This window comes from Ovis aries, chromosome 13, assembly GCF_016772045.2.
Source record: "Ovis aries strain OAR_USU_Benz2616 breed Rambouillet chromosome 13, ARS-UI_Ramb_v3.0, whole genome shotgun sequence".
Lineage (NCBI taxonomy): Eukaryota > Metazoa > Chordata > Mammalia > Artiodactyla > Bovidae > Ovis > Ovis aries.
In genome coordinates this window covers 73,488,181-73,501,080 of record NC_056066.1, presented here as the reverse complement: position 1 = coordinate 73,501,080, position 12,900 = coordinate 73,488,181, and the positions used below count along the sequence as shown (strand labels likewise).

At 43.6% G+C, this 12,900-nt stretch overlaps 1 protein-coding gene across 1 annotated transcript; it reads right to left on the bottom strand.

Moving 5' to 3' along the window:
- Window positions 1-9,787: 9,787 nt before the first annotated feature.
- On the bottom strand, window positions 9,788-12,619 carry LOC114117520 (antileukoproteinase-like). The gene is made up of 4 exons (XM_027976454.3): window positions 12,372-12,619; window positions 11,367-11,528; window positions 10,802-10,945; window positions 9,788-10,044 (listed from the first exon to the last, which is right to left on the bottom strand). Exons 1-4 carry the CDS (start codon window positions 12,484-12,486, stop codon window positions 10,016-10,018), a joined length of 450 nt encoding a protein of 149 aa, XP_027832255.2. The 5' UTR covers window positions 12,487-12,619; the 3' UTR covers window positions 9,788-10,015.
- Between the last annotated feature and the right edge of the window lie 281 nt (window positions 12,620-12,900).

Below are 12,900 nucleotides of genomic sequence, written 5' to 3'. Positions count from 1 at the left end.
TGAGCTACCAGGGAAGCCCTCATGTTGGTTAGCAAGGGAGAATGTTCCCATATTACAAGCCAGCATTCAAGGATGGATTTGGAGCTGAGAAGCAATAAATTCGAAGCTCACCCAAACAAATTAGAATAAAGAGCCCCCAAACAGTCCCCTTCACATGCAGGAATTTGATTTATGTCACAGGTGACTGGCAAACCAGTAGGGAAAAGAGAGTGTTTTCAATAAATGGCACTGGGGCAAATGGTCACCTCCCCGTGCACATTTTCAGAAAAGAAGGAGAAAGAAGAGAAACTTGATCACAACCTTTCATAGCATGCAAACAGTTCCGAGTAGACAATATAACAGGCAAAGCCGTAAAATGTTTAGAATGTGATACAGGATGATATTTTCATGACCTCAGTATAGAGAAAGATTCTTTAAAGAGGACACAAAAATACTAATCATAAAGAGATTGGTAAGTTTGACTACAATAACATTTAAAATTCTGTTTAACAAAATATCCTGTTAGGAAAAGGAAAAGGTGGAACACAGGTTCACCGATTGCTCCCTGCTTTTCCGACCCTGGGGCCTCTAGGAATCTAGGGGCAGATGAGGGAGGTTGCTGCTATTTAGAGGCATGGTCCTGGGAAGTGAAGGCTTCAGGGTACCCGAAAGGTCTAGATTGGACAGTTGAGGACTCCAAGCCCCATTTCATGGGAGCAGCACTTATTTCAGAGAGAGAATGTCCAGGCTGTCCTGTCCTGCCCTTTTCTGTTCCACCCCATCCTAGCACTACTCTCACACTCCCAGATCATAACTTTTCTTAGGTTCTGGGCAGGTGCTAACAGATCAAATATTCTCATGAAGCATAGGTCCATGCCCCTAGAGATCCATCTCCTATTGCCTAGTGATTTTTGAGAAATCACAAATTCATGTGCCCATGAAATTCATAAAGGTTTTCAGTTATGCCTGCATGTGTGTTTCTACAAGCCTGTTGTGTCTTTGTGACATGCCTGCTTGTGACTCAGAGTGTGATCCATAGACCAGCAGTGTACTTATTTGGGAGCTGGAGAAGTATAGCATCTCTGGCCCCATCCTAGATTTATTAAATCAAAATATGTGTTTTATCGTTCTTATACACATTCAAGTTTGATAAGCCTGGCATATCTGTTTGCAGCTGCCCAGGAGAGCTTATATTTTATTTAAGAGAAAGGGTCAGTACTCAGAGGCTGGATGCATTGGATTACATCTGCATGTTTATGGGCACACTTGTGTGTCTGTCTATATGTGTGTTGTGTATCTTTTTCAAAAGAGAAGAGCGTTTCCTAAGGGCTGATTATAGGCCAGGGACTCTGTAAATTCTTTATTTTTTTTTTTAACTGTAGAGTAACCATCACAGGTCTTTAATTTATTATTTATTTGGGCCACACTGCGAGGCATGTGGAATCTTAGTTCCCTGACCAGGAATTGAACCAGCACTCCCTGCAGTGCAAACATAGAGTTTTAACCATTGGACCACCAGGGAAGTGCCCACACTGTAAAATTCTTAACATTTGTATCCTCTGCCTTGTTTGAGTTTCTTGAAGGCCTTGGGGAAAACAGAGAGTAGGGATGACTGGTGTTGAAAGCCTTAAAAAATATCCAAACGCTTTGACTTGGTACATTTCACCTCTAGGTATCTGACCTCAGAGAAATCGGAATTAAAGAAAACATGACTCATGCAGAAGGATTTATACATACCCATAATCGTTAATAGAAACCAAGAACTGGACACAACTGGTCTGTCCATTGGAGTTACAGAAATGACCACAAAGCCCTGAAGAGGACAACAATGTGATCATGAACTGAGGTCAGCTAAATAATTGTTTCCTGAGTGGACTTTCCAAGCCGAATGCACATTGTGCCCGAGAATTGACAGACGTGGCTCCACTCTGATGAAGGTCAAGATATTGATGAAGTTGTATGACATCGGGAAATTGTTCTGTAACATAGACCAGAAAAGAGGCCATGAAATATACAGCTGAAAAAATGAGCTGGAAACAAAACAAGTCACACCTTCCTTCCAGATGAAGGGTGGGGAGGAGGCAAGAGACCTGCCTGAGGCCTCGGACAAGAAGCCTGGGCACGTGGTCCTGTGAAAGCCTTGACTTGTCTTCTCTATAAATTGTTTCTTATTCCCCATAGATTGCGAGAGTCACCATTCCAAAGGAACAAAAGGGCTGCTTTGTGAAATAAGGTCAATGCTTGGTGGGGGAGGATGGCTTTGCAAATTACAGGCAGGTTTAGGAAAATGTTTCTCTTTGTGTAGATTTAGCCTACACAATCTGACAAATGTTTATCCTTCCTCCTGTCATCTCACCCACCCAGTATTCACTGGACATGTGCACAAATCAAGATTATCTGAATTGAGCAGGTAAACTGGGTTGGGTCAGTGCCCACTCTGGATAATTTTGGGAAACATGGAATGCTAAAGACCTCACCAGATCATCCCGCTGTATCCTTTCCTTATCTCCAGCGAGGGTTATTCCGGACTGAGGACCTCAGGCTCAGGGAAATACAGTCCAGCCCATGTATCATCTTGCAGCAGAGGGAAGAGGCCAAGCCCTGAAGGGAAATAAACTTCTGAGTTACACATATGCTGAAGAAGCAGTGGTACTTCTCCAGTTTTTTTGACAATGATCACTTTCTAAAAAGGAAACTCTTATCAATGAATTTTAAAATAGTTGTGTCTAGAAATTCCTTCTGCTTCCCTAATTCTTTTTCTTTTTTTTAAAAGACTTAACATTTTTAGAGTACTTTCAGATTCATAGCAAAATTAAGAAGGTACCAGGTTTCCCTGGTGATCGGTGGTTAGAAGTCGGCCTTGTAATGCAGGGGACACCGGTTTGATCCCTGGTCTGGGAAGATCTCATATGCTGTGTGGCAACTAAGGCCCTGCACCACAGCTACTGAAGCCCGGGTGCCTAGAGCCTTGATGCACAAGAGAAGCCACAGTTGGAGAGCAGCACCCGCTCGCTGCAACTAGAGAAAGCCCACGGGCAGCAACAAAGACCCAGTGCAGTCAAAAATAAACCAGTAAGTATTAAAAAGAAGATGCAGAGATCTCCCATATACCCCATGCCCCTATACACATGTATGCTGCTGCTGCTGCTAAGTCGCTTCAGTCGTGTCCGACTCTGTGCGACCCCATAGACGGCAGCCCACCAGGCTCCCCCATAGACGGCAGCCCACCAGGCTCCCCCATCCCTGGGATTCTCCAGGCAAGAACACTGGAGTGGGTTGCCATTTCCTTCTCCAATGCATGAAAGTGAAAAGTGAAAGGGAAGTCGCTCAGTCGTGTCTGACTCTTAGCAATCCCATGGACTGCAGCCTACCAGGCTCCTCTGTCCATGGGATTTTCCAGGCAAGAGTACTGGAGTGGGGTGCCATTGCCTTCTCTGATATACATGTATAGCCTCCCTTATTATCAACATCCCTCATCAGAGCGGGGCATTTGTTACGATCAGTGAACCTACATCGAGACATCACAATCACCCAAAGTCCATCATTTACAGTAAGGCTCTCTCTTGGTGTACACATTCTATGGGTTTGCACAAATGTATAATGACATATATCAGTCATTATAATATCATACAGAGTATTCTCCAAGCCCTAAAAATCCTCTGTGGTCTGCCTATTTATCTCCCCTTTCCCAATCTCTGGCAACCACTGATCTGTTTACTGTCTCCATAGTTTTGTCTTTTCCAGAATGTCACAATGATCATTTTGCCTAATCTTCCTTAGGTTTCCTGGAAAATGGTCTCAGGGCAGATGCTTATGTGCGGGAGGTTTGCTAGGAGTATACCGAGAAGCAGCATCTGTGAGAAGTAAGAGAAGCAGGGCCGGGGAGAAGTGGAATTGTGATACATGGCAACAAAGGCTCAGCCAGTTCCCTGGAGAGCTCTGAGTGGGTTGAGGGGGAGGGTCCTTCAGAGGTGCCCTGAATCAAACTGTGGAGCTAGGCCTTTGTACCCCAACATCAACCAGTCAGTGGATACAGATTATCCCTGGGAATGGGGTGTAACTTTGGATGAAACAGCTCACTATGGCCCAGGGAAATTCCCAGGGAGGGACTCATCTGTGAGTGTCAGCAACACCCCAGCCACAGAGAGAATGAGTATCTTCATCCCAAGGGTATCTGACAGCCCACTACAGTATCCACTATATAGTCTGAAAAACAAAAAAAAGTAAACTTGAAATAAAGAAAAAGAATAGGAGGCTTGGAGATAAAGATACTGAGCTCCACCAGTGACTTACTCTATGATCGTAGGCATATCTTTTCTTTGGGTCTAGGTTTTCCCATCTCTACATTGAGGCAGGGTTATTGGACTCACTGGGACACTCCTAACTCACAAGCACCATGTGAAGCCCCTGCCCTGGATGCTGACCACAGGAGCTGGCGAAGATGGGCCTGCGATGAGGCTGAGAGGTGAAGAAGGGAACCTGTCGTCACAGGGAGGTCATCAGACTTGATGAGGGGGCCCATCCCACTGGGACTTTCCCTCCAAGCTGCATCTATGAATCATTAGTTCGTAAAATAGCAGAACAAAGTGGAGCCTTAAAGTTCAAGGGGCTCACCCCTTTTTATACAAGGAGTCAAGGAACATGGCCAGTGTTACAGGCTGAGTCAGTAGCAAGCTGGGAGTCAACCTCTGTTCCTGAAACCTAGTACATTTATTGGTACACTTATTTATTCACTGGTTTCTCAACATCCACATTGCCTTTTCCTTGAGAGACTGAGTCAAAGCTTGTTTTGGCTCAAAGAAAGAGATGCCCCTCAAGCTAACTTCCCTGAAAGGAGAGCTATGTGAAAAGAGTTGGAATGAAAGAAAATCTGCCCACCCTCCAGCATTCTTAAAAAAGGAAGAAACCAAGGGACTAGTGATTTGAGCACAAAATTCTGTCAGTCAGTGAAAGGTAGATTCAAAACTGACCAAGAGGATTGGGAGGGCAGACATTCTTTTAAAACAGTAAGGCAGAAACAATTAGCCCTATGGTCCAAATATTTCATTTTAGATAAGCTGGTTGACAGTAAGTTCTAGCCAGAGTGGAAGACCGCTGGGAGACCTCACTATTCACAAAAGTTTTTTGATTCCTCCCTTTTTCAGAGCCATGTCTCACTTCCTTCCCCATGCCAGGAATGGCTGAGCCCAGAGTTCCTACCTTTCAATTTCTACAGAAACCAAAACCTCTAACTTCTTTAGGAGATACCTGAGTAACAGGCATACACAGACCTAGCCCTGGGAATCTAATTGTTCTTCTCACAGATATTTTTTTTCTTGTAAGTTTTTTTAAATTATTAAGTTATAAGAATTATTATCAGATACATAATTTGTAAACATTTTCTCCCATGCTGTGTGGAGTATCTTTCACTTTATTGATGCTATCTTTTGAATCACCAAAGTTTTAAATTTCAATGAAGTTAAATTTATCTCTTCTTTCTTTCAGTGTTTATGTTTTCAGTTCAGTCACTCAGCTGTGTCCGACTCTTTGTGACCTCATGAATTGCAGCATGCCAGGCCTCCCTGTCCATCACCAACTCCTGGAGTTCACTCAGACTCGAGTCCATCGAGTCAGTGATGCCATCCAGCCATCTCATCCTCTGTCATCCCCTTCTCCTCCTGCCCCCAATCCCTCCCAGGATCAGAGTCTTTCCCAATGAGTCAACTCCTCGCATGAGGTGGCCAAAGTACTGGAGTTGCAGCTTCAGTATCATTTCTTCCAAAGAAATCCTAGGGCTGATCTCCTTCAGAGTGGACTGGTTGGACCTCCCTGCAGTCCAAGAGACTCTCAAGAGTCTTCTCCAACACCACAGTTCAAAAGCATCAATTCTTCGGCGCTCAGCTTTCTTCACAGTCCAACTCTCACATCCATACATGACCACAGGAAAAACTATAGCCTTGACTAGATGGACCTTAGTCGGCAAAGTAATGTCTCTGCTTCTGAATATGCTATCTAGGTTGGTCATAACTTTTCTTCCAAGGAGTAAGCGTCTTTTAATTTCATGACTGCAGTCACCATCTGCAGTGATTTTGGAGCCCCCCAAAATAAAGCCTGCCCCTGTTTCCACTGTTTTCCCATCTATTTCCCATGAGGTGATGGGACCAGATGCCATGATCTTCGTTTTCTGAATGTTGAGCTTTAAGCCAACTTTTTCACTCTCCTCTTTCACTTTCATCAAGAGGCTTTTTAGTTCCTCTTCACTTTCTGCCATAAGCGTGGTGTCATCTGCATATCTGAGGTTATTGATATTTCTCCTGGCAATCTTGATTCCAGCTTGTGCTTCTTCCAGCCTAGCATTTCTCATGATGTACTCTGCATATAAGCTAAATAAAGTTTATGCTTTGGATGTCTTATTTAAGAATTATTTGCCAAAATTTACCTCTATGTTTTATCCTAAGAATTTTACAGTTTCCTTTTAAAATTTATTTAACTCAAGGATAATTATTTACAATTTGTACAGGTATTAAAATAGCACCCTCTCCACTATCGAAAAAATCTCCCTCTCTTTCCTACTCTTAATTTTAGAGCCTTTGAAGCATTCTACAAGGGTTCTCATAAGTATCTCCTGCTGCAAACCCTTAGCTTTCACCTTTCTCCAATTTGAAAATTTAACTTCCAGTTCCATATTGTAGCCACTGGATACAAACGATTTCTAGTTTCACACAAGATGGTTTTTGAGTTTCTGTTTCTTACTCTCCATGTTAGGTGTTAGGTGTGACTTTTGGAAGGAAAAAAAAAAGCTTTTTTTTTTTTTTTTTGAGAAAGATTTGTTTTGTCCTAACATTGGATACTTGAAGTACCTAGAGTGGTGGCAATATATATTGGTTTTATTTTCCAGTAGTGAATCTTTTAATTTCTAAATTGGAGAATGGGTGATCTACAATGTTGTGTTAGTTTCTGCTGTACAGCAAAGTGAGTCGGTTATGCATACACATATATCCACTCTTTTTAGCTTCTATTTCCATATAGGTGATTGGAGTATTGAACAGAGTCCTTTGTGCTATGCAGTAGTTTCTTATTAGCTATCTGTTTTATATATAGTAGTGTGTATATGTCAATCTCAGTCTCCCATTTTATCCCTCCCCGCTTTCTCCCTTGGTAACCATAAGTTTGTTTTCTACATCTGTGATCCAATTTCTGTTTTGTACATGGGTTCATTTGCACTATTATTTTTTAGATTCCAAATATGTGATATCATATGATATTTGCATTTCTCTGTCTGACTTACTTCACTCAGTATGACAGTCTCTGCTGCTGCTGCTGCTAAGTCGCTTCAGTCGTGTCTGACTCTGTGAGACCCCATAGACGGCAGCCCACCAGGCTCCCCCATCCCTGGGATTTTCCAGGCAAGAACACTGGAGTGGGTTGCCATTTCCTTCTCCAATGCAGGAAAGTGAAGGATGAAAGTGAAGTCACTCAGTCGTGTCCGACTCTTAGCGACCCCATGGACTGCAGCCTACCAGGCTCCTCCATCCATGGGATTTTCCAGGCAAGTCTCTAGGTCCATCCAATTCAGTTCAGTTCTGTTGCTCAGTCGTGTCCGACTCTCTGCGACCCCATGAATCGCAGCATACCAGGCCTCCCTGTCCAACACTAACTCCCAGAGCCTACCCAAACTCATGTCCATTGAGTTGGTGATACCATCCAACCATCTCATCCTCTGTTGTCCCCTTCTCCTTCTGCCCTCAGTCTTTCCTAGCATCAGGGTCTTTTGCAGTGAGTCAGTTTTTCTCATCAGGTGGTCAAAGTATTGGAGTTTCAGCTTCAACATTAGTCCTTCCAATGAATACCCAGGACTGATCTCCTTTAGGATGGACTGGTTGGATCTCCTTGCAGTCCAAGGGACTCTCAAGAATCTTTTCCAACACCACAGTTCAAAAGCATCAATTCTTTGGTGCTCAGCTTTCTTTATAGTCCAACTCTCACATCCATACCTGACCACTGGAAAAACCATAGCCTTGGCTAGACGGACCTTTGGTTGGCAAAGGTCCATCCATGTTGCTAAAAATGGCATTATTTTGTTGAAGTATTAAATCTTGAAGATAAATAACCAGTTTCCATAGTCAGCACTACCTGTCTCATTTTTAATTCCTCTTCTACAAAAGATGGCATCATCCTGCATTTGGTGTATATTCTTTGGTATATACTCATAACCAGCTTGATATTTTATGTGCAACTTAAAAAAATATTTATTTGTTTATTTGGTTATGCCAGGCCTTAGTTGCAGTCCTGAGATCTTTAATTGAGACATGCAAGCTCTTAGCTGTGGTGTGTGGGATCTAGTTCCCTGACCAGGGATCAAACCCAGCCCCATGCACTGGGAGCATAGAGGCAACCACTGGACCACCAGGGAAGTCGCTTTATGTGTAATTTTTAAATATAAATGAATATTTCATTCTATACATTGTATCACCAATCTTATTTTCCTAATAAGTTTTCTGTGATATGTCTCCATATTGATTCTTATAAATTTATTTTTATTTTTCTATAGCATAGCAAGCATATCAAAGTATGAAATTTAACTATTTCACAAATGCAGGCCATCTTGACTAGTACCGGTTTCTGACTCTTTGGAACAATCTTATACTAAACATCCTAATACATGTATTCGATTCCCATTGGCAAATATTTTGTCTTTCCTCTGTTTCTGAAAAGAAAATTGCTAAATGATATATGTAACTTTTTAATTTTCTTAGGCATAACCAGATCACTCTTCCAAGTGGTTGTACCAATTTACATTTCCATCAGCAAACTATTTAGAGTCTCTGAGTGTTTATATTGTCGCCTTTATTTTAAGACTATTTATTTGTTTATTTTACTTTTTTGGCTGTGCTGTTGCTGTGTGTGGACTTTCTCCACTTGCAGCGAGTGCAGTCTACTCTCCGCGGTGCGCGAGTTCTCATTGCAGTGGCTTCTCTTGTTGCAGAGCACAAGGTCTAAGTGCACAGGCTTCAGCGGTTGCTCCACAGCACGTGGGATATCCCTGCACCAAAGATCAAACCCTGAATTGGCAGGTGGACGCGTACCCAGTGGGTCACCAGGGAAGACCTATAATGTAGACTTTTCATTCTTGCCATTCTGATAAATAAAAAATGGCGTCTGGTTGTTTTAATTGGTTTTTCTTGTAACTAGTGACATTGAAGCTCCTATATATCTATACACAATCTGCTATAATGATCTCTTATTTGATTGTCCGTCCTATTCCTAGTTCATTTTTTTCTGAGAGGTTGGCTGTTTTTCTTACTGATCTGCAGAGATTCTTCACTTATTTTTCTATTTTTTTGTTTGTGACAATCATTCCAAGTATTTACTTCTAAGCTCTCATTTCTCTTTCAACTTTTTGTGTTTGTCAATTTCGCTCCTGATGTCATCAAACGTAGTCATTTTTTAAAGTCTTTGCACCTTGCTTACCCTGAGGTAAGTCTAACATTTGTTGAGCATCTACTATATAATGCTCAGTGAGCTATTCCTTTCACATGTTATCACCTCTAATCCTGAAAACTTTATGAAATTGTCATTGCTGTTATCGTTTCCATGTTACAGATGACAAGACTAAGGGTCAATGGAACAAACTCATTGCCCAAATCTACAGAACCTGTAATCTATGAATGTAAGATTTAAACCTGTATCTGCTTGGAACCAAAACACTCTCTTCTTCCGATTGCTATTTTATGGGTTTTTGGAGAAACCCCGCACATTCAGACATTTTATTCTTCATCTCACTCCTCATACCCTAGTCCACATTCAAAAGAGTCAAGGAAGATGGAAATGCAGAGAAAACCTAGTACATTTATTTATTCACTGATCAATAGGCATTTCCTGTCGTGTGCCAAGCTTCACATTGGATGCTGGGGATACATAGATAAAACAGGCCAGATCTTGTCCCCAAAGGAGTATTGGTCACAAAACCACATCTTGACCAAGGTGCTTTCATTGTTTTCCAGGCTTGCAGGGTGGGGAGTAGGGGGAATCCCCAGAGCACACAGACCAGGAAGTCCTAATGTTTTTGACCTGGAAAGGATGAATCTGTAGAAAGAAAATAAAGTGGAGCTTCAGCACAGGAATTATTTAAGTGACCCTTATATCTGTCCCACCAAGATGGTCCTTCCACCACCAAGTCCTAGGTCCCTTGGGATAGGTAGAGAGCATTGTGCTGGAATCATTGAAACAGTGCTGGCCTTTGATGTAGGAATCAAGACAAAATCCAGGCTTTTCACAGGCTCTTCTCTGATGCCCTCTGATAAAATCAGGGTATTGGGCTAGATTGACATCTATGCATCTTGCTAGAGTTCCCCTGTGGTTCAAGATAACTCAGCCAATCGAGGCCATAACCATAGCAAAATTCTCTGAATGCAAATAGTACTTCAAGTCTTAAAAATCACTTTTACATTTAGTATCGCTATGGATATAATTGTGTCCATTTTACAGATGGGGAAACTGAGGTGGAGGATGAAATAGTCAGTTGCTCATAGTCACATAGTCAGTCAGAGGCAGAGATGATATTCAAAGATAGAACTTTTGCCTCTTGTATCACTCTCCTTCCTCCTGCCTTATTCCAAGAAGCTTTCCTTCCTAGGACCCAGCACGGCCTGTCATAGGTGCCTCCTGGGACTTGTCTAGAGAAATCTAAGGGGTAAAGGTCACTGAAGCGCAGAGCATCTGCTTAGGGAATGGGGAAGTACTGGAAGATGTCAAGCAACCTCTTTCACATACAAAGGTACCATTAGGTTGAGAGCATATTAAGGTCCAGGGGGATGCGGAGCTTGCTAGATCTTCTCCTCACCTTTCACCGGCAGGACACATGAATTCCCACACGGACCCCTGCAGCACTTGAAACCATTCAGGCAGTGGCTGTCATCCTGGCAGATGTTTACAGGGTTGGGCCTCTCACAGTGGCCAGTGACCACCGGACACTTCCCAGGAGTGACTTTAAGTGATGAAAACAAAGTCACAATTCAGAGGCTTCGCCCCTTGGCACATCACCCAAATTCCCAACTCCATCTTCACCCCATGCGTGGAAACTGGTTCTTCCCTACCTTCAGGATCCAATCTGAGGCTGGTGCGTGTCCTAAAGAAGACTCCCTCCCACCAACGGGACCCCAACTAGTGTCTGACATACGTGTGTCTGATAGACAGACTATTCATGAACTGACTGACCTGCTGGCTGACAGGCTCACCAGCTGGCCTACTGTCTACCTGAGAAAACAGAGCGGGTAGAAGGGGTGGAGAAGCCCTGACTCTATCCCATCCTGCACCCCAGTTCAGACGAGCCCCCTCCACTTGCCCAAGAAGCATGTCCTCAAGCTCAGACCTCCCTGATCCCCCTTTCCAGGACTGGACTTCCTCACCTGGCTTTGACGTGTCTACAGGATCCGTGCATTTGATGCCACAAAGACCCTGGCAGCATTTCTGCCTCTTCGGACACTGCCAGTCACTCTGGCACTCAGGCGGTTCATATACAAAGCACAGCACAGGGCGGACGAAAGGACAGGCTCCAGGTTTGCCTTTTTCTGAAGGGTAAGAACAAAGGAGGAAGAAGCTGGCACTGAGTCAAGATCACAATCCTCCAGAAGGAACCAGGTGAGGAGAGAAAGCCTAACCCAAGTAGCTGACCTCAAAGGAATGAAGGGAGCCATTAGGATTCCAGTTTCAAGGCCGATGTGGGACAGTGGCAAGCTCAGCCAAACCCTCAACCAAGAGGGAGTCAACGGGAGAGAAGGTATAGATGGCGGTGTGCCACTAAATCTTTCAAGAGGGAGACTTTGTGGAGTTTGCCAGTTTCCCTGGTGTAAATATTCCCACTGTTCCTTATTTCAAGCTACCAATGTGACATCTACTACCTCACAGAAGTCTTGAAGATTTCACAGTCAGCTACGGCATGTCTGTATAAGTCAGCTCCAGGGAGGGCTGAACAGAGTTCATGGCCAGGTATCCCTGGCCCAGGGCTGGCTGGGAGGGAGGCAGAGACAGTGACAGCAAGAGAGGCCACTCATTTGAGATTAAACAAAAGAGAACAGATCAACTGAGAAGCAAATAGAAAAAAATAGTGACCATTAACAACAACAACAACAAAATTAAGAGAAACAGAGAACAATTTGGAAAATTAAAACAGATAGTGACCAAAATAATGTGACAGAGAAAAAAGAAAAAACAGTAAAGAAGGAGATATAGAGAAAGAAAAATAAGAAATACAAGGGCTTATCTCTGGATGCACAGAAACTCTCTTAGTTGAAGTCCTCAGAGACATGCTTGAAATTAAGGACCATAGGCCATTGGAAAGAGGGCTTCAAGACCAGCCCCCAGGCGAAAAAGAAGAGATTATTCCCACGCTGAGCCATCATTGACTTTGGTACCTGGGTATGGCCTGAGAAAGTCCAGCTCACGTTTGGGAGCACCTTCCACAGTCCAGGGCATCAGGAATCCGAAGGCAAATATCACCAGGAGGATGATAAGGCTGCTGGACTTCATCTTGAGGGCAGGCGGGGCGGTGGTGACCAGTGTCAGCCTCACCCTTTATACCCGCTCTGATGGGTGTGCTCCCACCGGAACTGCCCTGAGTTCTCTCAGCTGCTATTTCCTCAGCAGGAAATTCAGGTGAGGACAGTGACCACGCCATCCAGTGTTGCTGGCTCTTTCCTGCCCTTAGGCAAGAGCGTGAGGACTAGGAAGGGGAATGAAGGACTTGGAGGGGGTGGTGTCAGAAAGCCGCTTGGGAACATGTTAGGGGACCCTGAATCACCCTCCTTGGGGAGGAGTCGGGGAGGGGCAAAGAGGGCCAAACGGGACATTACAAAGGAACTTGTTAGAAATCTGGAACCATGGTCTCTGAAAATGCCATGACTTTCCCACACTCCAGGGCTCTGGAGGATTGCCACATTTGTT

Excerpts from the sequence above, each read along its gene's own strand:
- LOC114117520 (XM_027976454.3), bottom strand. The coding sequence starts at position 12,486 with ATGAAGTCCAGCAGCCTTATCATCCTCCTGGTGATATTTGCCTTCGGA. Across the intron at positions 10,946-11,366 it reads TGTAGACACGTCAAAGCCAG|TCACTCCTGGGAAGTGTCCG; the intron begins GTGAGGAAGTCC and ends CATCACTTAAAG. Across the intron at positions 10,045-10,801 it reads ATGTGTCCTGCCGGTGAAAG|ATTCATCCTTTCCAGGTCAA; the intron begins GTGAGGAGAAGA and ends TTCTTTCTACAG.